Here is a 24,179-nt window from a genome sequence, read left to right on the forward strand (position 1 = left end):
ATCCTGAGTCAAGGGATTTTTGGTTGGTTCAGTACGAAACCAGTTGACGAATTCAAGACGGTGCGTGTCAGAAGAGGGTGATCGTCAGGAACTCCTCGTCTCTGACTGGTTGGCTTCTGCATGAGGTAGGGAGTTTCACAATGGGATTCGTCATGTAATGTTTTGGAACTTTACGGATATCGATACTGTGAGAATCTCATGTGAGAATCTCATGTGAGAATCTCACTGACAATAACAAACGTAAATACAATATCCAAGATGTTCTGGTATGTAAATTGCTATACGACAGACGAGAAAAAAGACGTCATGGCTAGCACGGTTCGTCTAAACATTATCCACATTGCCACACTTCTCAGAAGATCATCACGGATTATTAACAGAACCCGATTGTTATCTGACATGGGTTTGAGGTGTGAATGACCATAGAGCCAAGAAGCTAAGATTATCTGTACGAATTCGTATCTCGCCCAGTGACTCCCTACCCGAACCAGCCCAAGCGACTGATAGGCAAGCTCAACATATCATTTCGTCTATACACTTTTAGTGAAGCAAGATACGGTACAGCCAGTCAGCCAGTCTGTGAAATAGAGCAAAGTTTAGGGGAGTTGTGTAACTCTATGTGAGCCACTGACAGTGACAAGTGGCTTAACCATAAACTGTCAGCCTTTAGAGTACGTACCTTACCGTGTCAGACCATCAGCTGTCTGAAGCTTTTCCCTCTTTTTCTGTGTCTAGTTCGAAACCGGAATGTATGTCTCTCGATTCTGTCTTCTCATGACATGACAGGGGGCTTACCCTTGGCCCTTCTTGGCGGGAGGGCCCTTACAAGGATCAGGGTCAGGGGTTGAAGAGATCCACAAGATCGAAGCGCCTTCAGACTCTAGTCTTGTCTTGTCTCAAGACGCCGAGACCAAAGGCGTTTACCATTAAAACATTGACTGTTCCCTCGTTTTCTTTCTCAGCTTCGTAATTGTATCTATCTATCTGTTTATCATCACTCACACGCTTTTAATACTCCTCTTCCGTTTTCTTTACAGCACTGTCATTATTAGACATCAAATCACTATCGCTAAAGAGGTTAACACACTATCGCTCATATAAGTCGTTGTCTCTCTCGCTCAGACACTACTTGACCACCCACAACTCGAATATATAAGCAACACATACACACAACATACACACAGACACACACCAGCAGCAATGCTCTCAAAAGCTTTCACTACTGCCGCCATGGCTTTGGCCTGCGCTGGCATGGTTTCCGCACAAACTTTCACAGACTGCAACCCTTTGAAGAAGAGTAAGTCAACTATCCATCTCATAACTGCCATACATACTAACATTTCATAGCTTGCCCTCCTAACCCTGCTTTTGGAGACGCCAAGGTCGAGTGTGACATGGCCAAGGGCGAATGCGGTGCTTTCCACAACATGATTGCCACAGAGATCAAGTACAGCGAGCGAGGTGCTCTTTTCCGCATCAACAAGGAGACCGAGGCTCCCACAATCCGATCAGACAACTACCTCTTCTTTGGCCGTGTCGACGTTGTTGTCCAGGCTGCCAAGGGTCAGGGTATCGTCACCAGTGCCGTTCTTCAGTCCGACGACCTCGACGAGGTGGACTGGGAGTGGGTTGGAGGTGATGATGCTCAGGTCCAGTCCAACTATTTCAGCAAGGGTGACACCACCACCTACGACCGTGCTCAGTACCACGCCGTCGCTGCTCCTCTGACTACTACCCACAAGTACTCTCTTGAGTGGACATCCACCAAGATCGACTGGCTCATTGACGATGTCGTTGTCCGAACTCTCAACGCTGCCGATGCCAAGGGCACCGCTGGTTTCCCTCAGACCCCCATGCAGGTCAAGATGGGCACCTGGGTCGCCGGTGGCAAGAACAGTAACGAGGGAACTCGAGAGTGGGCAGGCGGCTACACAGATTTCAAGCAGGCTCCCTTTGATGCTTACTACCGCAGCATCACCATCGTCGACTACGCTGGAAAGGACGCCCCTGGCCAGAGCCCTGGTGCCAAGGAGTACGTCTGGACAGACAAGTCTGGTGACTGGGAGAGCATCGATGTCAAGAAGACTCTGTCTGATACCGATGGCGAGGACAAGACCAGCGCCAGCACCACTGTTACCAAGGCTACCCAGACTGCTCAGCCTACCAAGACCAAGACTGCTGAGCACACCTCCACTGTTGTTGAGACAACCAGTGCTGTTGTGGCCAAGACCAAGACTGCCGAGCACGAGTCCAAGACTCACGAGACTAAGACCGAGTCTGCCAAGGAGACCAAGGAGACTAAGATCACCGAGGTTGCTACCACCTTCTCCACTGCCACTGCTGTCGCCAGCACCACCGTTGCTTCCGAGGAGGCTGCTGCTACAGCCACTGAAGATTCCAGCGCTAGCCCTGACTCTGGTGCCAACTCTGGTGCTGCTGTTGACAAGGGCACTCCCTCAGGCTCTGCCACCGAAGCAGCCCCCAGCGACACTACTCCTGTCCCTGTCAACTCTGGCTCTCACATGACTGGAAGCATCATTACTGCTTTTGCAGGTCTCATGATCGCCCAGATCCTCATCTAAACAACTTCACTTGCCGATTTTGTTACACTTCTTCACTCGGGGGGCCCCGAGAGCAGACCATTCTAATTACACCCTTCTTCGAGTCGATCCTTACAATGCTTGCCAAGGCAACCCACAAACCTCTTCGTATCACTCAGGGTGAAAGAGAAAGAAAGAGACGGGCCAAAAACATAAAAAAACGCTAGAAAAAAAAAAACAGGTTTACATGGAAGAGGGCTCTTGGCAAGCAAACATTACACACGTTTTTAACAAACCTACCGTTTTTTAATGAGGACCTGCTCTCTTGTGTCCGTCTGCAGCTCGTCACCTAGCACTTCCTTGGCTTCAGGCCAAGGAAATTGGGTTTGGCTGTTTGCGGACAATGACGGGATGAAAGTTTTTGCTTCTATACGAGAGAAAAGAGTTTCTACTAGAGATGGACATGACTGATTTGACATTGACAGATGGAAAAGAGACCATGTATGGCTTGGATGAATTACTACTACTACTTTTTGGCATTGGGGTTTGAGATTTTATGCGTACGATACCTATTTTTTGGCAGATATATTAGAAGCTTTTGGGAAACAATGAAAACAAAAAGCAATTGATTTGCTTAGAAACACTTTTTCTTGGCTTTTTCTTGGTGAAGTTTACTTTTTGATACCCAAGCACTTGGCTCATTTCCTTCGAGGCTGGGCGTTCGTAGAAAAGGACTCCCGCATGCGGCGAAGTAGTCAAGATGCAAGGGCAGTTCAGTAAAGGTAAGATCGTCGTCAAGGGGGGACGTAGCGTTGAGGGCTAAATATTGGCAATGGGTTGTAAGATAAGACTATCGATCAATGGTACCGAGGCTAGGTTGTACGTATAGTATAGTGTTATGGATGAGGCTGATCTCGTAAAAGGGAAATGAAGAGTCTTGGCCTGGAAAGACATAAACGGTTAAGTTCATGATAGCGATGTCTTGGTGGTAAGACGTGGCTTGTATTGTTTGTTAGATTGAGTCTCCCGGGACTGTCGATTGAGTTTAACTATGAGACATTAGTACTGGCCAAGGCTTGTTAGTACAACAACAAAAGAAAACATTGTAGTGACAAGATTAGAGGTTCTCACATCAAGGGCCATTGCCAACAAATTGGCTTATCTAGCGATGCTTGCTTCTTCTTCCGTGGGTGGGTGGAGCGATATGCAGGTACACAAAGGTTATCACCCTCCATGATCAAGCCTTGCATAAACAAGCCTGTCCTTGTACTGAGTCAGTCAAGGCTAGTATTGGCTACAGCGGTCAGGGTGCAAGCATGATGAAACTGGGACACATTCTGCCAACGCGGTCAAGTCACTCCATAGCATTCTGCCATCCTTCAACTCCAATGCTATCTATTGGCAAGATATTAGATCTGAAGATATGTACCGAAACTAATAAGGCTGGCGAATGAAAGAGGTTTCTATCATAATTGAGTATTATTTTGTGTCGTCTCTCCTCTTGAGTAATGATAGTTGTGGCGTCTTTGTTATTGTTTGACAGTCAAGGTACGTCAATACTGGGCTGAATTTGTACAAGCTGATCGCAACTAATGCATCTTTCAATCATGTGGTATTTCTCTTTTCGTAAAATCCCAAGTATTTATATTTGTTCAACTGTTGGGGACTGGATACAGAGGATCATTTCAGAAAGAAGAGTTATACGAGTCTATATGAGTTACTTCAGCGAACAAATGATTTGTCCATTTCAATATACTTATCAAAAGACATGATATCTCAAGTTGTATTAATGACTATATCGTAGTTCTTGTAGGGTAGAGACTTAATATCTAATGTGACTCTACCATTCTGAGCATTGCTCTATAGAAAGTGGAGTCAACCGGCAAAGAGTCATATTCTACAAGACCAAATCACCAACTATACAATTAGCAACACTTGAATATATCTTCTTCCACTGTAAAGATAACATCAGTATCGCAATTGTAATACAAAACTAATTAAAGAGGTATCAAAATGTCGTCACGGCCTCCTTCGTTTCTTCTCCCCAACTCAACTTCCTGTCGAGTCCTCGACCGCTTCTTCACCACCTTATCAGCACCAAGGTATCCAGTGTTGCGCAACTTATAGACCGGCTACAGACAATTGCCGCAAATGCAGAAACATGTCAAGATAGTGACTATGGATTTCTGAAGAAATTCCTGCAAGATCAAGGGGAATCCAGGATCCTCAGTGTCATATGGCCCAATATTTGTGATATTGCCCTTGATCTTCCGGTTTACTTCCCTAGTGGACAACTTGAGATTCTCCGGGCGGACTCTCCACTTCGCTTGAGTCGAGGCCAAGTCGCTTGTCTTGTGGCCCACCAGTTTCTCTGTTCATCAGGACCTCAGAGGTGTGATGATGGGTACCAGGATCTAGGTATCTGGTACTCATCGGAACAGAGACATCCCACTGCAGTACAGATGTATCTGGAGGCTCTGTTTATATACTTTGAAGGTCTGCCAACAGCAAGAGACCTACTAGATGATCACCAAGCTGGGTCGGATCAGATTCACAACGTCGTCTCTTATGAGCTTCACCAAAGCAGTCACGTCTCTTTAGCAAATGTTAAACTGGGACCAGTACAGGTTAAGTACATGGACATCCACACGTCAGATACCCATTACCCTCACGTCCAAGGAAAAGGAGGGGCCGTCGTTGTCTCATCAAACAAGGTTATTGGCTTCGGCCAGTCAGCTACTCAAGAGGAGATATTTGTTGGTATTGCCCCTGAGGCATACCCTGTTGTTCTGGTAGCACCTCATCTGGCTGACAACACAGTTATCACCGTTTCAGGTACAAGAGCGATGGTGGATGTCAAAGGCCAGAGACGCAATATCGAGTGGGAGGGCCGTCCTGTGTCATCTCTTTACGAAGATCTGAAATCTTGGCAAGGAGGATGTCTAGTCTTTATGGACGCTCTGGAGATGGACATGGCTGAACGCTCATCAAGTGACGACCTGCCCGATCTATACCCCGAGAATATTGATCGTGAGATCAACAAGGCAATAAACGGGTTCACCTGCTACAAAGGTGATTCTGTGTTCAGTGGTCTCTGGGGCTGCGGTGCCTTTGGTGGTGACCCAGGGGCGAAGTTGATAGTTCTATGGCTAGCAGCAGGGGCGTCAAATGTTGAGCTCAAGGTAGTACTTGGGCCTGGAGAACATCATCTTGGACAGGGGCTCGAGGGTGTAGCCAAGGCTTGCGATGGCCTGACTGCGAATGATGTGCGAGAGACGTTGTCGAGAGTACCTAAAGAGTTACGACGTGAAGGGATTCTAGAGTGGATTGCGGAAGAAGCTTCAAGGGTTTCTCAACATCAGACGATATGACTGAAGGATTATCTATAACCGATGAGACTGGGAGCGGCTGATTGGTAGGTTATCTTCCAGGAGCTGGGATGTGGGTATGGTTGTCAGCGTCTATCCCAGCTGTTAAAGACATTACGGTATTAGATCGGGTTGTGGGAGTTGCCCGATACCGATATAAGCATAACGTTTACCAGCCTCAAAAGTATCAGATAGTCTGATTGATTAGAATACGGGGAAAGCGCGTATTCGCGCATTGATCAATAACTGAGACCCTGGTGATGTGTGGAGCTAAGGTCAAGAGATCAGGTTTGAACGTAGACTTGTGTTTCATGTGTCAAAAGACGTGCTACCTCGGATCGAAGAGTTTGTAGTGAATGCAACATTAATAAAATTACTTTTCGAATGTGTCTGTAAAGGATATGCTACTACCTACAATTGTCTTTACTTGGCTTTAAAATAAACTCGATCTAATCTGTATGTCACTGCTATAGACTAATCCAATTAAGCTTATTTTCAAGCCTATTGTACTCTGTAAACAAAATCCCATTTCTTGTTAAGATTTGTTAAGAGAAATGACGGTCTTGGCTGTTAGATCCTGATGATTTCCTATTCGTGCATCTTTATTGTTTTCTATCCCACCTTGATCTCCGGTAATTCCCACTCCACTCGTGCCTGTTTCACTTTCGGAGAATTCTCTCATTCGTGTAAATATGTTTCACATCCCAGAATAGTCAACAGCGCTTGCTCTATCGTTTCAGGGGTCTCGCGTGTTCGGCAATCAGGGTGATGGAGAACTCATAGCTGTGATGACTTCACTTTTTATATATAAGTGAGGTCTTGACAGCCAGTATGTCACCTTTCTCTTCTCTATCCTCATCTTCAATCTCTCTTCCTAACCTTATACATTCGTTACTGTTGGACCGGCTCCGACTTTCACTCTTTATTTTTCCAATACATACTTACTTTACTTTACAAACATCATCATGAAGTTCTTCGGTCTTCTCAACCTCGCCGCTCTGGCCAGCGCCGTTCCTACTCCCACCGTCCAGCAAGTTGGCAAGACTCTCGGCAAGCGTGCTGCCATCACTGATGCTGCCAACATTGGTTACGCCACCGAGAACGGAGGTACCACTGGTGGTGCCGGAGGAGCTACTGTGACCGTCTCTTCTCTTGCCGAGTTCAGCAAGGCTGCCGAGTCGGACGAGAAGCAGGTCATCTACGTCAAGGGCCAGATCACCGGCAACAACAAGATCCGCGTCAAGTCTGACAAGACCATCGTCGGTGCCACTGGTGCTTCTCTTGAGAACATCGGTCTCTACATCAACAAGCAGAAGAACGTCATTGTTCGCAACCTGGCCATCAAGAATGTCGAAGCTGCCAACGGCGACGCCATCGGCATCCAGAAGTCCAACAACGTCTGGGTCGACCACTGCGAGCTGTCCTCCGACTTCTCCAAGGACAAGGATTTCTACGACGGTCTCCTCGATGTCACCCACGCCTCTGAGTGGGTTACCATCTCCAACACCTACTTCCACGACCACCACAAGGCTTCTCTCGTCGGCCACTCCGACAGCAACGCTGCCGAGGACACTGGTACCCTCCACGTCACCTACGCCAACAACCACTGGTCCAACATTGGCTCTCGCGCTCCCTCTGTCCGCTTCGGCACCGTCCACGTCTTCAACAACTACTACGAGGACATCAGCGTCACCGGTGTCAACTCCCGCATGGGTGCTGAGGTCCTTGTCGAGTCGTCTGCTTTCAGCAACGCCAAGAAGGCTCTCATCTCCAAGGACTCCAAGAAGACTGGAAACATCTCTGTCAACGATGTTGACCTTGGTGGTTCTACCAACGATGCTCCCAAGGGTTCTTTCTCCAAGTCTGACATTCCCTACCAGTACACTCTTGTCGGCGCTTCCAAGGTCAAGGCGGCTGTTGTTGGCGTTGCCGGAAACACCCTTAAGCTCTAAATAATAGCACATTAATTAGATCTACCAAGTTTAGGAAATAGATTCTAGACTAATTTAGATATTTTATGCTATATTGGACTCGCTCTTAGGCTATTCATCTTAATATTAGGCAGGTGTGTACCTGCTGGTGACCAAGTATTGTTGAGAATTGCCTTGCTTTTGTAGTAAAAGACATACAGGAGGTGATTTCGGTCAAACTATGCTCATTTTGGTTTAACATCAGATTATGGCACTTGAGTTCTGGGAAGGCAACCCCAAGAACATTTTATAACATCACTTCCTATACCTATCGACACTCGACACTGAATCACCTGCGCACATCTAGTAGAGACCAACCTGGAGCCACAGGCATCTTGCGATCAAATTTACTCTGCAAGGCAGAGCTTCTCAATTTCGAGCTCAGAATTAATCTAGGATGGCGTATCTAATCTGCTGAACAACCTTTCGAGTTCCATGTCTACAGAACACCACACCAGTTGGCTGGAGTTGACTCAGTGCCAGCATCATCGAGAACGCCAACATCTGCCCATGCCTTCTTGATTACCTTGGCCGTCTTGTCGTCAAAGAGCTCATTTGCACAATCGATCGTCACATCAGCAAACTCTTTGAACGTGCACTTGGGCTCTATCTTGCCTGACCTCATGGCCGCCCACCAGATCTTGCCGGCCTTCTCCTAAGAGTAACCGCCAAATGCGTTGGAAGCCAGATAAAAGGCTCGGTTCGGGATTCCTGAAAAGATGTGCACTCCTCCGTTGTCCTCGAATGTTGTCTTGAATTGCTTCATGTGAGCCACCTGCGGGTCCTTGCCGAAAATAGGATCGTCGTAGGCTGTTCCGGGATCCTTCATGCTTCGTAGGGCAGTTCCCTTGACACCAGGAAGAATACAGTCTTCGCCAACGAGCCAATCTGCGACTGGGGATTTTTCATCCTGAACTTGTTGCTTGACCATGATGCCAAAAACATCCGAGATGTGCTCGTTCAAAGCACCCGCCTGACCATAGTAATCGAGAGGGTTTGTGTTTGATGTGACTGCATGAGAGAGCTCATGCCCGATAACGTCGATACATCCGACAAAGTTGTTGAGAAACTCGCCGCCATCTCCAAAGACCATCTGAAGCTTTTCTGGATCCCAAACTACAAGACTAGTCAGTAAAGCTGCTGCCTTCTGCCCCGGAGTGTCAGGGGCGTATGGATGGGTCATTTACAAGCGTTCTCGTACTGTTTTCCAAAGTGGACAGTACTGATGACATCCATGTCCTTGTTGTCAATGGAAAGCCACTTCTAGTGCTTCTTGTAAAAGTCCAATACAACACCGACGTTGTCAAATGCCAGGTTGACTGACTTGTCTTTTGACTTGTCAACTTCCTTCTTGTTGTCACGAACAAGCTTGCCGGGAAGCTTGGCTTCGTTGGAGCTTTCGTGGATATCGTGAATGGCACGATAAGGATCCTTGGGTGATGGCTTTGTTGAATCATGGCCTGACGCGTCTAGCAGTTGTTGAGACTCGGGCTGGGAACCTTTGACCTTGCTGATGATGCTCTCTAGATGTCCGAGGCTTTCTCTGGCGCTTTCACGATCGGCGGCATCCGACTCTGCAATATTGCGTAGGATATGGGGAGGGACAATGGTTTGCCGACGAGATGCGCTTACCCTGGCCTTCGTTTTCATGAGTGTCTCTGTATGTTCGAGCGTGGTTTGTGCCGATCGGCAGATGTGTTCTGGAGCCTTGCTTTGTGCAATCGCACGGAGAATGTGAGGAGGGATAGCAACCATGATGTCAGTGATGATTTTATTGACGATTTTATTGATGATTTTAGTGATGATGAAACTAGTGGATGATGTTGAAGGAAGACAAGTCGATGGTCCCAAAACTCAAGAACCATAATCTAAAGTATTAGCAAGTACCTAAATTACCAAGGTACGCACCTGCCTGATATTAAGATAAATAGCCTAACACAAATATAGCATAAAATAGGCAGGTACCTATATTCTCTACTAGATGTGGCCAGGTGATTCAGTGTTGAGCGCCTCTTGCCTTGGTAGTTGGGCAATAGTGAGCTTCTTGCAAGTCAAGGAAGGTGCGCCTTCCGATAACTACCTACCTACCTACCTACCCTAAAAAAAGAGGGCACCTCCTATCTACAGATTGCATCGTCCAGTTCTTATTATGGGAGTTAAGAATATCGATCTTAGTCAACTCAGCATCGAGCGCCATGTCGGCATCACAGGAGGCAGCTTCGAACTCGCAAAGCCTGGTCTCACAGCCCTTGCACGAGATTCAGATGCGGTACCAATTGGCCAAGTCAACTTTCAAAACCCTCTGCGAGATCAAAAGAAACCCGGATACTTTCGTCCTTCTCAAGAAGGCCTGCTCTGCGACCGAATTTAATACGTTCCCCATCCAAAAACATGAGACCGTCTTCTTCCGAGCAATCAACGAAAGCACAGGCATCCCCTTTCCAATTCCCGAATTCATATCCAAGCCATGGCACAAAGTTATTCTTCTTGTGCAGATTGACCTCACAAAAGCTGGCTGGCCAAACAAGCTGAAAGGGGAAGCTCGAAAACAGTTATACCAAGAACTCCGTCAGATTTACAAGCTACTCGACAGCGTTTTGAGATGTCTGGCTGATATCCTTGGAGAAAGAGGTGATGGAAGAGGACTCCAGACAACTCTTGACGTGCTGAGAAGTGTCAAGGCTGAAGTTTGGGAAAAGAGTGACAACCACCTCTTGCAAGTGGAGGGGATTGGTCCGGCAAAGAAGGACAGGCTCGTTCGAGCCAATATCAAGACGATAAAGGAATTGTCCATGATGGAGTTTTATCACATCGAGCGAATTCTTAGTCGAAACCCACCTTTTGGCCAGACGCTGCTGCACAAAGTAGCAGGGTTTCCCATTCTCACCCTCGACTTTGAAGTGATCGGTCGATACACCCCCGAAACTCCAACACCTTTACCAGCGACTGGTACTCAAACAGCTGGCGAGGGCCTCTGGATTGCTCGGGCTGTTCTCGGATTTACCAACGAAAAGATGCCCAGTTGGAAGGGCAGCACGCCATGGGTCACATTTGTGGTTGAAGGGGGTAATGGACGACTTGTCTGGTTTTGGCGAGGAAGCGCAAAAAGGCTGGCCGGCAACAAGGAGATTGTCATCGGTTTGAGTGCAAAGATTGGTGAGCAACTCAAGGTTTCTTTTGCTTGCGAGGAGATTGTTGGGACTACGGTGAAGATGGATGTTCGGGTGGGAGGTTGAGTGTAAGTGGACGAGAATATGGCCTTGAGCCAATGTACCATATTAATAATGCGTGGGATCAATGGGGAGCTTACTAGAGATGATTACATATGAACACAGCACTTTATCTATTACTTGTTATTGAAAGTTGCTCTCGCTGTGGTTAGATGTGTCTTCATGCTAGACGACACATCACACATTGATCCTTCATTAATGCTTTCCTAGTAGAAGTAATGGTGAGGCAGATTGCAAGATTTTGGAGCAAGGATGGGAGATTCAATAACCCTTCATCAACACCAACTCTAGTACAACACCATTCGAACGTCCGTAATTTGGTTGGTATCTGTGCTAGCAACGCCACCTCCACCGCTCAATGCACAAGGCATCTGGACCATGTCAGCCATTTTAGCTGCATCCCAAAAGACCCTACAACCTTGATGAAAATGCGGGAATTTTCGCATAAGGGTGCCAGAAAAACAAGCCAAGGCACAGGGTCTTGATCAGCCTTATAGGCTTGGCTTTCCTTCCTCTTTCTAACTAGAATCAAACTCTATTCCAGGGACATGAATGCCACTGACGAGAAACCATATTGGGACTTCAATTCTGCTCTAGTGCAAGTGGCTGACCCTGACCTATTTTGATCGTCGTAGGGCAGACACTCAACACTCAATCATGCCAGTGCACAAATGACCCGTTATTATTGAACGGGACCTTGCAGCGAGAAATAAGAAGCCTAATCTTAACGTTGTAAAGTGGCTGTTTCACCTTTTTCAGCCCTTTTCCGTGTAATTCGACTCAACTCATGCTCAACGGCCAACCTCGCAGCAAACTTGGGTTACATTGCAGCACAAGCTTTATGAGAGTGACAGGGTTCTTCTTAGTCCTGAGGCCTTGTGACCGATCTTCGTCCAAGGGATCGTCGTCTTTGCAACGTCTTTCCTATTAAACTAGGACAGGCTATCTGGGATCGATACAGGGATTAAGCAAAGCTGAACTTGAGGTCCCCACCAACTTGAGTAGTGACAACACTTTCTTAGTCTCTGTGATGATCTGGTAGATTTCTGTTACATTATCCCATCCGGAAAGTGGTTGTGCCGTCTGACGGTCTCTCGCACTCATACCCTATTCGGGTTCAGTCTTTGGCCTCGACACAGATCTATTCAGGTCCCAAGCACTAACAACACACAGTCGATGATCGTGTTCTCGTATAGGTAAATATATGGCTGCCTACCTTAATAGTAGTGAGGCACAGTATTGTGGCGACAGAGAACAACTTGTATTGGTGGATGATCCTTCTCTAGCACAAGCGGATGTGGTACCCGCACGAGGCCATCGTGAAATGGAGTTTACACCTCTGAACCCTGGAGATATTTCAGTGGCGTTCATTTGATGCATTAATTAGCATGGCTATACCCAGTTAGTATAGCAAACCTGGTAGGTGACTCGACGGAAGGCTTTCAGCCCATTTCTCTAGTAGCTGCCTGTTAGCACCCGCAGTCTTATAAGACGAGAGGATGCCCGGTTCACAACTGTTTGCCTGGTCAAGTCTCTCCAAACCACATACCTCCTGAGACTCGGTTCATACACTCCCCTACAACAATGTTGCGTTCAACTCTCCTTCTCGCCCTCGCGGGCCTGACGGTCGCGACAGACAGCGTCTACTTCAGCACCAACAAAGCAGACAAGAAAGGCCTCCCCCTTCTATCTGGCTTCACTCCTCGTCCCCAATTCCTCAGCATGGCGGCGGCGGGTTGCGAAGGAAGCACGAAAGCATGCGGCAACACTTGCATCGAATCCAGTGGTGAGTGCTGTAGCACTGTATCTGGAACGTACTGCGAAGATGGTTACCGTTGCCAATCTACCGGCTGCTGCGAGGACGGAAAGCTTTGCTCTGGTCCACCCTCGGGCTGCACAGACGGCAAGGAGATGTGTGGCTCGTTTTGTATCCCTGAGGGCAAGGTCTGCTGTCTCACGGGCTACTGTGATCAAGGCGAGAAGTGTACTTCAGACGGCAAGTGTTCTGCCGGAGGCTCATCCGGAGGAAGTGGAGGTTCCTCAGGTGGCTCTTCTGGTGGCTCCTCGGGAGGTTCTAGTTCCTGCTTGAGCTTCGAAGAGACTTGCGGTGATGGTTGTATGCCCAAGGGTATGGTCTGCTGTGACTCCGGGTACTGCCTCAGTGGTCAGACATGCACATCTGATGGAAAATGTCGATATGGCTCCAGCAGTGGCTCTGGTGGTAGCTCTGGCGGTAGTTCTGGCGGTTCATCCAGCGGCAGCTGTGCCAGCTACCAGGAAACCTGCGGCGACGGCTGCATGCCTAAGGGAATGGTCTGCTGCGTCGCCGGATATTGCTTGTCGGGACAGACCTGTTCTAGCGATGGTACTTGCAAATACGGCAGTTCAAGCGGAGGTGGAAGCAGCGGTGGTTCAAGCGACGACGACGACGATGACGACAAGCTCACCATTACTCAAGAGTCTGCAACACGCACTCTCGACTCTCCCTCTTTCACCGCCCCTTCGATCGAACCCGTCCCTACCATCGGTGACGATGATGCTTTCCCTACATTCAGCTCTCAACCTATACCCACTGGCCCAAGAGCTGGTGGTGATGATGATGGAGATAGCAGCGGTAGCAGCACCGGCGGAAGTGGAAGCAATAGTGGTTCAATCGTCGTGCCTAGTTTGTTCATGGGTGCTATTGCTTTGATTCCTCTTCTCCTTTAAGTTGCGATTACCAAGTCATGTCGGAGCAAAATATCTTTTGTCACGCCAGCAAGATCTTTTGACATTTGATCTCATGTATGGAAGAGATGGAAATAATGAATCATGTTAATATGAGAAGACTTTCGAGGAATAGTTCGGTGGACTTGACTTTATCTGTAAATATTGTACCCCTAAATCAGAATGAGCATAGTTTGACCGTGAAATCAGCTCGTGTATGTCTTTTACCATAAAAGTGAAGCAATTCTCAACGACACTTAATCACCAGCGGGGATATCACGTGTACCAACGATACTATAACGTCAAACTAATTCGATTCTTTGTATGTCTCCATAGCTCAACAGCAAAGTATGTGCTGAGAGAATTAGGATCACTGATTGGTAGGTAGGCCGTGATTTTCCCTCCTTTTGCCATGCGCTTGCATTTCGAAATAAGAAAACTTTGTTGATACATGATGACGTTCCTCTCCGCCTCCCCCGACTCTTTTCCAAGAGCCTGACAGTAATGACCCCCCGCGGGATCCCTATAATACATCCGCTAAACGCCGGTAGTCATGGTAGTGTGGAATATTCATGTTTGGGTGGTTGAGTGATGAGTTAATTTGTGGATGATTCCGCCTCGTTCCTCCGTGATATGTCAAGTAGTTTGATAAATCATGGTCTTTTCCCCTCCTTATCTCTTGGCAGTCGCTTGGTTGAAGCTCTCAAGAACTGTCTCCTTAACATCGGGCTTCGCCTGGCCGTCGAGCTCTGCAGTCTCCTTCTTAGGCTCAACAATAGCTTTAGCCATAGTCTGTGCCTGAGCCTGGCCAACCTTGCCAAATACACTGAGACCAGTAGCAATCATACCACTGATGTCTCCAACGTTTCCGGGGACAACAACAGCAGTGCTCTCGCGAGCCAGCTTGCCAAAGGCGTCGACGTACTTCTCGGCAACCCTCAAGCTGACAGCAGCCTGGGCACCAGTATCACCCTTGAGGATACTTTCTGAGACAACATCGATACCTTGAGCAGTGGCAGTCGCCTTGAGACGGATAGCTTCAGCTTCACCATCGGCCTCGTTGATGCGCTCGGCGCGCAACGCCTCGGAAGCCAGAATAACACTCTGCTTCTTACCCTCGGCAATGTTGATGGCACTTTGTCGTTGACCTTCGGATTCGAGAATCTCAGCACGCTTGGAACGCTCGGCAGTGACCTGTCGGTGCATGGCCTCGACAACGGCACCAGGGGCGTGAATATCTCGAATCTCGTAACGCAAGCAGGTAACACCCCAAGCCTCCGCGGCATCGTTGATGGCAGCAGTAATGTTGGTGTTGAGCGCAGCACGTTCCTTGAGGACGTGGTCAAGGGTCAGTTGACCAATCTCGGATCGCATAGTCGTCTGGGCGAGTTGAGAAATGGCATATTCGGCATCCTCGACCCCATAGCTGTATAGTTGCACATGTCAGCTATCTGCTCGTATCGTGCCTCAATGGCTCCCCATGCTTGATCAATCCAGCAGCAACTCACCTTGCTTTATACGCATCAAAGACACGCGTGAACAAAACACCGTCAAGTTCCAAAGTAACGTTATCCGCAGTGATAGCACTCTGGCTAGGAATCTCAATGGCGACTTCCTTGAGACTCTTGACGTATGCGATTCGATCGATAAAGGGCATAAGAATAGCCAGACCAGGGTCGAGAATACGGTTAAACTTTCCCATACGCTCAACAATCCAAGCCGTCTGTTGAGGCACGAATCGAACCACTGTATTGGCCGGGAGTCGGGGCTTGGAAAAGTAAGAGGGAACAACCGGAGATCCGAAGCCGGAGGGGATAAGAGCTCGGTTCGTGGTGCTGAAGGGTCGTCCGTGGGCGGCAATGGTTCGAGCCGTGATAGTGGCGGCGGCGGCAGCAAGCCTCGATTGCGATTGCGGTGCCCTGAGGGCCACCCGCGCGAGGGACATGGCCATTGTTGAATCGATCGCGGGATTGATGGGAGAGTCGACGACGTGGGAAAAGACTGTGATCTGTTGATCGGATGAGCTTGGGGAAGCTGTCGATATTCCGATGATTCCCCGGCAGAACAGGCAAGCTCGATGTGACGCGGGGTGGCTTATGAACAACTTTAGCTTTCTGTGGCTGTGTGATATAATGGCGGGGAACTCTATCTTTTGAGACAGACAGAAAGTCCACCGCCTTCCCTTCTGTTGTCTACTTGTCTGTGCCCCGCGAGTGACTGGATCCAAAAGTCGCCCAATATCTAACCGCCACTACACCAACGTCATCTATCGCGAAACAGCACACTTTCTCTGTCTGTCTTACACATCATTCGACTTTTTTGTTCGCAAAATTACAAACATCTTGAACCTCCGAGTCAAACAGTTATTCTTGCGACAGAGTCTCTTTGAGTAACCGACGCCATGTCTGCCAAGGTTCCTCGCAACTTTCGCCTACTGGAGGAACTTGAGAAGGGAGAGAAGGGTCTCGGCGCCGAGGCATGCAGTTACGGTCTTGAGGATCCTGAGGATCTTCTCATGAGCAGTTGGAACGGCACAATCCTTGGTCCTCCCCATGTGAGTTTCTTGCGAATCTACGAACGATCGCACACGTGCCCTTCCTGCCCCAAGCAACAGATCTATAGACTCACAAGTAACTAACACCGCCTGCTCCAGTCCGTCCACGAGAACCGCATCTACAGCGTCAAGATGCACTGCGGCCCCGATTACCCCGACATGCCTCCCACGATTCAGTTCATCAGCCAGGTCAACCTGCCCTGTGTTAACCCCAACAACGGCGTGGTGGACCCTAGCCAACTCCCCTGCCTCGCCCAGTGGAAGCGTGAGAACACTATGGAAACTGTCCTCATCGAGTTGCGAAGGTACGTCGAGCGTTCGCCACGAGAGAGGAAGCTATACTAACAGTTCTCAGATACATGGCTTCATCCCAGAACAAGAAGATCCCCCAACCCCCTGAGGGCTCTACCTACGCTTAAATCTAAACCACAAACTTCACATCACGCCTTTATGTCAAGATAAAACAAACAGAACTCCAAGACCAACAAAACATTTTGAAATGTGTTAAGAATTAGCCTTAGTTGTGGCCTTATTCCGCTGTTGTTCAAGACATCGCGATTATCGCGAACTAGGTACAATATGATACACAAAGCTGCCCGTCCCAAATAATGCTTCGCCCTTCCCATCCGTCTTCATCGTATTAGTCCCGTACATTCCTGTTGTTTGCTTTTCGTCACGCTCATCAAAGAGAACAAACTTGCTGCCCCCCTTGCGCCTTGTCCTTATTTCAAACCCCAATTCCAACAGTTCGAGACATAGCCGATTCGTAGAGATGATGCAAGAATAGACAATCCAAGATACCCAAAAAAGATATGTGCGCATAATCATCCCCCGTTCCGCCTTCATGACAAAGAGGCCATGTATTCCTCATACGCCGCTTTTACCTCCCTTGAAAAGGTATCGGGAAAGATTCAGGAAATGAAACATGTTGTAGATAATCATCGCTGACAAAAGAAAATGTTGAATGCGCATGTGATCATCTTTGTGATCCAGGTATCCAAGAAAGAAATACTCCAAATCCCCAGAATGCTGTTTTGAAATACGTGTAGATAATAAAAAATAAGGCGTCGGTAAAGTGTATCGTAAATCCACAAGGATGTTAATTAAAATGTGTTATTTAGTCCTCAAATCCCCATTTAGCAGGAGGGCCAACAGCACTCAAGCGAGCCATCGTCTTGTTGACTCGAGGAGCGGATGTCGACATGGCATCGGGAGAGATGGGACTGTCGGGTCGAGGCACGCCAACTTCAAGAGTATCGCGCTGGGCGGGAGCGGGGGGGCTCTGTTGGTGGTTTCGGCTCGATGAGCGCTTGAGGGCTGAATGACGGCCTTTTCGATCGCTAAGGCGGCGCTGCTGGACATACATCTCCTCGGAAACGACTTCTTCGTCACTTGCAGACTCGTCGTCGTAGTTGTAATCGTAGAAATCATCCAGATCAGGGCTAGGCTCCGAATCATCAAAGGAGTGCTCAGCAACGAGACCCTTGTCAATGTAAAGAAGGATGCGCTCCCGTTGCTGGTGGTCTTGACTGCGGGATCGTTCACCGTGATGAACTTGCTTCGTAGAGTGTTTGGTGGATGCAGTGGGTTCATCTGTGTGGCCCTTGAGTGTTTCGTGGCTCAGGTCGATAACGGTTGTTCCCTCTGCGTTGATCGTGGTCTTGTTTTTAAAGGTAGGGGGTGCTGGGAAGTCAAAGTCCATGTCCATTGTCTCCTCGGTAATGGTAGCCTCGGATGGCTTGGATCGGTGACCTTTCTGAGAAACCTTCTCGTCCATCTCGGAGAGGACAGAGCTGCGCATTGTCTGTCGCTTGTGGCGGAGGGCAGATAGGAGCATCTCTTCCTGACGGGTAACCGCCATAAAGCGGTTGTGGCCGTCCTTTCCATCGACTGATGAGTGAGCGGAGCGGATGTAAAAGTCGACGGAGCTTGGGCTCAATGGGGGCGTCGGCGCATCGGCAGTAGTAGAGATGGAGCCATGAGGAATGTAGGTCATAGCAGGCAGGAAGTCAAGCTCAGGTTCGGGCTCATTTTCAGAGTCCTCGCCCTCCTTGTCTACCTCGTATTCAGGATAATCCGGAGTGTCCGGCTCGGGGTATAGAGCGACAACCTTGTTAAGATTTGTTTTGCTGTGACCCGTGTTTGAAGTATTTACAGATGAATTGGAAAGGCTGGACGTGCGCGACGGCGTTGGTCCAGCAGTTCCTTCTTGGATCGTGTTGGTAGAGCTTCCGGATAGGGAGCTTGACCTGGGAGCCACAACGGGAGCTCGGTGATGCCCATTGGGGATGGTCAGGTAGTTGCTAGATCCCGTTGTTTTTCTGCTCGATCTGCTCAACCGCTTCGAGCTGTTATCAGCGCTCTCGGAAGTTCGAGCGGTGCCTGGACGGAAGTCGATAGAAGAACTAGTATCCGATGTGGCGTACTCGGGTATCGAAGGTTGACCCTTGGAAGAGGATTCGGTGTATGCGTCGTCTTCGGAGTCCGAGGATAGTGAAAGCACGCTCTTGCCCTGCAGATCCGCATCCTGGAAACTCCTACTCGTACGTTTCGAAGCCTTGGACGTGCGGGTATGTCTGCTAGAAATACTTGCAGCGCAGTCAGTAATTGAGGATTGGTCAGACTTCTTGGCCATATTAGATTGAGGTGGTGGTGGGGGTAGGTTGCGTTTTGCGTATTGTGAAACAATATGCTCAGCATGGTGGCCGGGTGGTATGCGCTGTTCAGACTTGCTGTGTCGAAGAATTCTGCTGGGCTTTGGTTGGTGTGAATCCCTGGACTTGGACTTCTCCAGAACCCGCTCCTCCTCATCAGCTTCGTCCAACTCATCGTCAATAATTGAGCGGAATGACATTTGCTCGTAGTGTTCGTAGAGATTAGGTAGACCATTTAGGTGATTTTGTGGTCGGCGATTGCTCTCGTCCGTCTTTGGTCGGGTTGTGTCTGAGTGTGCTGAGTTAAGACTCTCTTTTGTAGGTCGTCTTGAAAGCTTGCCCCGTAAAGATGGTGTGCTAGTTGGTGATAGAATAGACGGTGATCTGGTAATCTGCTCCAGCATAGGACCCTCCCATTGTGGTTCGCTCTTCTTAGACCGCCGTCCCATGAGATGAGACAAGTCGAGTTTTGTAGGCTTCTTCTTTTTTAATTTGGCCTCGGCAATGGAGTTTTCCATATCTAACATCCTCTCTGCTTTTGAAGGCATACCCTTGGCCATGGCTGAGGCCGATGTTTGCTGGGTTACAGAAAGAGGCTGCTTGGTCTTGTCGTACCACGAGTTTAGTGTCGATGAAGACTGTCGCTTTCGAAGAATGCTCGCCATATCAAAAGCATCCTCATCATGTGCATCGGTGGGCGTGCCGATGTTTTTGAAGTGCCTCGGTATGATCTCGGACTCATCTCCCCACTCCCGCGTCCCGCGCTCGTGTTTTGCCGGAGATACACGGCCATGGTTCAGGGTCTGGGATGTCTCGGGAGCGGGTACAGCAAGGTCGAGAGTTGAGCTGGAGAAGTTGTTGTCGATATTGATGGCTGAAGCCCCCAGAATCTTTTGGGCCTTGCTCATAGGCGGGGCGGTGACTGTGACCGTGGGAGCCTGCTTTTTGCGGCCGGAAAAGCCGAACTTGCGCATGATGCCGGCGACGTCTAATTATCTTGGGTCTTTGATCGCCCAGTTGATCGTTTTCCCCCTTTGGGGTTTATTTCGTCAGCACGATATCGACTGCTCTTGAGCCGACATGTGTGAGAAAGGTGGTATCGATGGTGTGGTATTCGAGGTTATCCGATACTTTTAATGGCAAAAATAAACAAGTTAATGCTTTCAAATATTGCAGCGAATGGATTTCGTAAAAGAATGTCTTGGTGGTCGATCACAGTTGATTCGTCGATGAAACGCTGAGTGATATCAGAGGTTGCTTCGTCTGTTCTGGTGTCTCGCCCAAATGGAGTCTTATTGGTGTATCATCCCGCGCTGCAGTTGTGAAATATTAAGTGCCGTTGTGTTGGATATGCCGTTGCTTTGAAATCTCGCTTTGTCTCATCCCTCGCAAGATATCGGCTGAATGAAGCGACAGTCGGCGACCAAAATGCTACGGTAACAGAGAAACCAGGAATTGGAGGGGGATTAGAGGAATAAGAAGACAATGTCGAGATGAATAGGGACGGCCGGTGAATGTTCAGGTGGATTGGCTTTGGATCGGGCTTGACATGGGGGAGGGTGTGTGAGTACTAAAGTGTGGTGGAGGAGGGGGGGGGTGTGAGAGATTGAGAAGGGAAAAAAGGAAAAAGCTCAAGAAAAAAGAAGGACCAGCACCAGCAAGTCAGGTCAGTTCTCTGCCCAGTCCCAGTTGCAATCTGCTAATTAATTCCGCCAGAACCAGCGATCAGGTTAAAGCACAACCTGGTAGCTATCCACTTGCACGCGACAAGAGGGAAAATGGGATAGGATGGGATCTAACCGACCAAGCGAATTGGGTTATTAATTCTGATGAGCCTCTCTCCACTGAACCGGATAGCACGAGAAACGGAGAGTCGACTCAGGCGTGCGTCAGTCAACAGGGCAGGGGTCGATATCACAAAAAAAAAAAATATGAAAAACTTGCAGGAGACAATCGGAACTACGATCAGCAAAACACAGAGAGAAAGAAGAAGAAACAGATTGCCATACAATGAACACAAACTGGCTTCCAAGTGGCGGAACAGCACAATACAAAGAGACACACAACAGCTGAACGGCGGGCAACTTTTCCTCCCCGAAAGAGATCTGTCATCCATTCACAGTAGAGCAAAGCATAAACATCACCTGCAATAGCGGCCCTGCTAGAACCAACACGGCCAAGACAAACCCCCCCGGACCATCATTTGCTTCGATCCCTCCCCCGAAAGTCAAATGCAAGAGACAGAGTCATGGCTTTGCTTTTACAACTAAACTGACCTCGGCTTGGCAGGGATCCTCCTATGTACTTTCCCAAAGAATACCTCACTAGAGAGGTAAATTGCTCTGAGTCGTGTTGAGATTCTTTACCTTAGGACCTACCTATAACAGCTTTGTCTTATGATAAAAGGTCCCTGCAGAGAACAAGAGAAGCCCGCCTTCCATTGTTGTTCGATCTCCCCGATGACTCTCATCCAATCAAGGTTCCCAGTTTGGTCCTGAAGTGGCTATTCTCCAGCCACGATAGCATACAACCTCGGCAGTATTGGTAGGGAGCTGATACAACTGCCGTTTCCGTCATTAATTGCACTCAATGCAACCAAGATGAGCTGAACAGATGCATTCTTTCTTTTATTTTATTTTTTCATATACACGGAGTATTACCAATGTGTAGGCAGCACAAAGATGGTCACTAATTACAAGGGTTCGTCTTTTGGGCTAGAGCGTAACAAATGGTGGTGACAGTGGTGAACCGAACCGAACCAAAGTCTAGGGACCTAGCGAAAGACAGTCACAGGGCTCTCATCCATGTCCAGGGGCAGCCGCAAGACCCCAGGGGATAGATGGGTCTCCAGGCTACGCACCTACGCTATAAAGGCCCATGGAAAAGGACCCCTGCAGTAGAGGATCTGCTCTCTCCGCTATCCCCCCTGTCCTGTTGTTGTTGACGAGCAGTACCCGACCTGCTAAGCCCGGGCTGGTCGGACAGTCAGGGCGCTGCGGTCCATGATGCTCGAAGCACTCCGTAGAGGCCGCTGAAGATGTCTTGAAAGGTATAAACGGGCAAGGTCTGTGTTGTTCTATTGGGCAGAAAAGGTCAGTATGGATTCAGTCTGCTGCAGAGTCAAAGCGCAGTTCATTTCACGTTCAACGGTTAAGTTCGTATTGATTCACCATTCTCTTAGTGAGGGCGAAAGAGAATACAGCCTCATTCATCCCAAGATACGGATACTCAGGAACGAAAATAAAAGGAAGATCAGGGCCCAGATTCACAAGGCAGACTAAGTTCGTAATTAGTGACTTTTCTGCCCAATGGAGGTGATTCGGTTCTGAGATCTAAATGTCGATCACCTTGTCTTGCAGCCCGCAGTAATTCTCGTTGTCTAATTAATAAGTCGGGTATGCAATATTTGAATTACTTCTCCATTGCTGACGCCCGTGAGTGGAAAGACCAAGAGAAGAAGCTGGATGGAAGCAAACTAGCTTCTCTGAAGCTATGATACTTTCGTCTTGGCATGCTCTCTCTAGTTCCAGAATGATTTAGTGGCAAAGCTCAACGCCATCGCGTCGAGCTTAAGAACTTTGGGGCTTTGAGCTATAGCTGAAGCAATCGTTCGAGTACTGGACTTGGCAGGTCCCTCTAATAATTACTTCTAGAGCAAGGGCCGATGGACAACCAAATGGCATGCATATGACGGAAGAATTGCTGAGCTCACTATTACCAACAACCCTGGCCATCTGTGTGCACCTACTAGACATGGACTAGCAAGGGATTAAGTGACTGGTGGATATTTAGCTGACGCGATCCATATTGATTGCGTTTGCTCCTCTGTGCACTCTGTACCTGTAGAGTGGAACAACTGAAAAAGGTCTCGTCCAAGATCTGATCTTCAAGTTATCAATCTCTTTTGCCCCGTCTACGAGGGTATTCAACCTATATCGTCCTATAACATCATTACACAGAGGTCACGAGGTATTACCCGTGATATTGCGAGTTATTTTAGCTTTAAATGACATCCTCACGTCCGTCGATTGTTTTGATCATGATAGAGTCTGTGAGTCTCGCGCACGTCCAGCGGTTTCGTTTCACGCACGTTTCTAAACGCGTTGTATGTAAATTAATATACCACTACCGTTTCTCTTTCATCTCTGCCTGTCCTTGTTTTGTCTATGTTTGTTCAGCTTTTGTTCGATCCTTCCCGAATGTTTACGGCCCGTCAGTGCGCCATCGTCTGTTTGTAGTCCAACGGGTACGGCAGCGTCTTCCGAAGCCTTACAAACGACAAAAACAGCCATCGTCTCCATAAATCCGGTGTTTTGGATAAACAAAAAATGATATCAAGTTTGTTTATCTCGATTCGCTATAGCTTCAAAGCTCTATACTGCAATTAATTAACAAATATATGATCCTGTAGATCTTCCATACTACCTCATGCTGCAGTGTTACAGAGTAGTAGAGGCCGCTATTACCGACGATCAACTATTACTATTTGTAATAAGAACCCCCCTTATTCTTAAATCCGTCATGAGCAACATCAATAATACAGACTATCATATACGTGAAGAGCTAGTGAAGTGATTTTCTATATCCTTGGTGTTGATCAGATGAACCCGAAGCAGCATCTCATCCCATTGAACTTCTGATGTAACAGAAGTATCCATTGTAGCAAAGTTAGAACTGCAATTAGTATGACACATACCACAATCAATGATACTCCATGCAAGAGCGGTAGAACTGGAATCGAGTCTTGGACCGGTTTATTGCCCGCGACTAACTTCAACACCATCCAACGCTAACAACGGAGCTGCTTCCCTCAAAGAGACAAGATGTGGCTCAAGTCCCAAGAACTTGGTTCGCCATTCAAAGTGATCGAATGGTTACCTATCATTGTGAGATACGGGGAGTTTTCTGACTTTTCTGTTTTACCCCTGAGTTCCCTTTTCCCAATATAACCCATGACTCGCCTTTTTTGCCTCCTCGCCAGAAAAGACACTTGCTGCGGACGCGACATGGGGAAATTTCCCTCAGCGGTGAGGTGAGCATCATTTTGTTAGTTTGCTGGTTTGTAGATCATCAATCGAACAGAGCAAGGCTTCAGCTATTCCCTTGTCATATGTCAGCGTTGCTACCAACTCCAGCGACATTTTTTATTATTACCAT

The 24,179-nt window shown here is 48.2% G+C and overlaps 9 protein-coding genes across 9 annotated transcripts; 6 read left to right on the forward strand and 3 right to left on the reverse strand.

Moving 5' to 3' along the window:
- Positions 1 to 1,200: 1,200 nt before the first annotated feature.
- On the forward strand, positions 1,201 to 2,582 carry FSST1_000481 (concanavalin A-like lectin/glucanase domain-containing protein; the record flags this gene model as incomplete). Its single annotated transcript, XM_083231023.1, has 2 exons — positions 1,201 to 1,297; positions 1,348 to 2,582. 2 exons carry the CDS (start codon positions 1,201 to 1,203, stop codon positions 2,580 to 2,582), a joined length of 1,332 nt encoding a protein of 443 aa, XP_083090663.1.
- Positions 2,583 to 4,553: 1,971 nt separating this feature from the next.
- FSST1_000482 (uncharacterized protein) lies at positions 4,554 to 5,911 on the forward strand (the record flags this gene model as incomplete). The annotated part of the gene is made up of 2 exons (XM_083231034.1): positions 4,554 to 4,642; positions 4,714 to 5,911. 2 exons carry the CDS (start codon positions 4,554 to 4,556, stop codon positions 5,909 to 5,911), a joined length of 1,287 nt encoding a protein of 428 aa, XP_083090664.1.
- A 962-nt stretch (positions 5,912 to 6,873) lies between these two features.
- FSST1_000483 (pectin lyase fold/virulence factor) lies at positions 6,874 to 7,860 on the forward strand (the record flags this gene model as incomplete). Its single annotated transcript, XM_083231045.1, has 1 exon — positions 6,874 to 7,860. One exon carries the CDS (start codon positions 6,874 to 6,876, stop codon positions 7,858 to 7,860), a length of 987 nt encoding a protein of 328 aa, XP_083090665.1.
- Positions 7,861 to 8,317: 457 nt separating this feature from the next.
- On the reverse strand, positions 8,318 to 9,633 carry FSST1_000484 (M4 family metallopeptidase; the record flags this gene model as incomplete). The annotated part of the gene is made up of 4 exons (XM_083231056.1): positions 8,318 to 8,533; positions 8,606 to 8,994; positions 9,066 to 9,138; positions 9,178 to 9,633. 4 exons carry the CDS (start codon positions 9,631 to 9,633, stop codon positions 8,318 to 8,320), a joined length of 1,134 nt encoding a protein of 377 aa, XP_083090666.1.
- A 440-nt stretch (positions 9,634 to 10,073) lies between these two features.
- On the forward strand, positions 10,074 to 11,114 carry FSST1_000485 (Sec63 Brl domain-containing protein; the record flags this gene model as incomplete). Its single annotated transcript, XM_083231067.1, has 1 exon — positions 10,074 to 11,114. One exon carries the CDS (start codon positions 10,074 to 10,076, stop codon positions 11,112 to 11,114), a length of 1,041 nt encoding a protein of 346 aa, XP_083090667.1.
- Positions 11,115 to 12,692: 1,578 nt separating this feature from the next.
- On the forward strand, positions 12,693 to 13,817 carry FSST1_000486 (uncharacterized protein; the record flags this gene model as incomplete). Its single annotated transcript, XM_083231078.1, has 1 exon — positions 12,693 to 13,817. One exon carries the CDS (start codon positions 12,693 to 12,695, stop codon positions 13,815 to 13,817), a length of 1,125 nt encoding a protein of 374 aa, XP_083090668.1.
- A 669-nt stretch (positions 13,818 to 14,486) lies between these two features.
- Positions 14,487 to 15,765, reverse strand: FSST1_000487 (SPFH domain-containing protein; the record flags this gene model as incomplete). Its single annotated transcript, XM_083231089.1, has 2 exons — positions 14,487 to 15,240; positions 15,323 to 15,765. 2 exons carry the CDS (start codon positions 15,763 to 15,765, stop codon positions 14,487 to 14,489), a joined length of 1,197 nt encoding a protein of 398 aa, XP_083090669.1.
- Positions 15,766 to 16,215: 450 nt separating this feature from the next.
- Positions 16,216 to 16,787, forward strand: FSST1_000488 (E2 ubiquitin-conjugating protein MMS2; the record flags this gene model as incomplete). The annotated part of the gene is made up of 3 exons (XM_083231100.1): positions 16,216 to 16,368; positions 16,468 to 16,673; positions 16,724 to 16,787. The coding sequence occupies 3 exons, from the start codon at positions 16,216 to 16,218 to the stop codon at positions 16,785 to 16,787; spliced, it is 423 nt and encodes a 140-aa protein (XP_083090670.1).
- A 698-nt stretch (positions 16,788 to 17,485) lies between these two features.
- On the reverse strand, positions 17,486 to 19,996 carry FSST1_000489 (uncharacterized protein; the record flags this gene model as incomplete). Its single annotated transcript, XM_083231111.1, has 1 exon — positions 17,486 to 19,996. The coding sequence occupies one exon, from the start codon at positions 19,994 to 19,996 to the stop codon at positions 17,486 to 17,488; it is 2,511 nt and encodes an 836-aa protein (XP_083090671.1).
- Positions 19,997 to 24,179: the final 4,183 nt, after the last annotated feature.

Source organism: Fusarium sambucinum, chromosome IV (genome assembly GCF_050947815.1).
Source record: "Fusarium sambucinum isolate potato_lamoka chromosome IV, whole genome shotgun sequence".
Classification (NCBI taxonomy): Eukaryota; Fungi; Ascomycota; class Sordariomycetes; order Hypocreales; family Nectriaceae; genus Fusarium; species Fusarium sambucinum.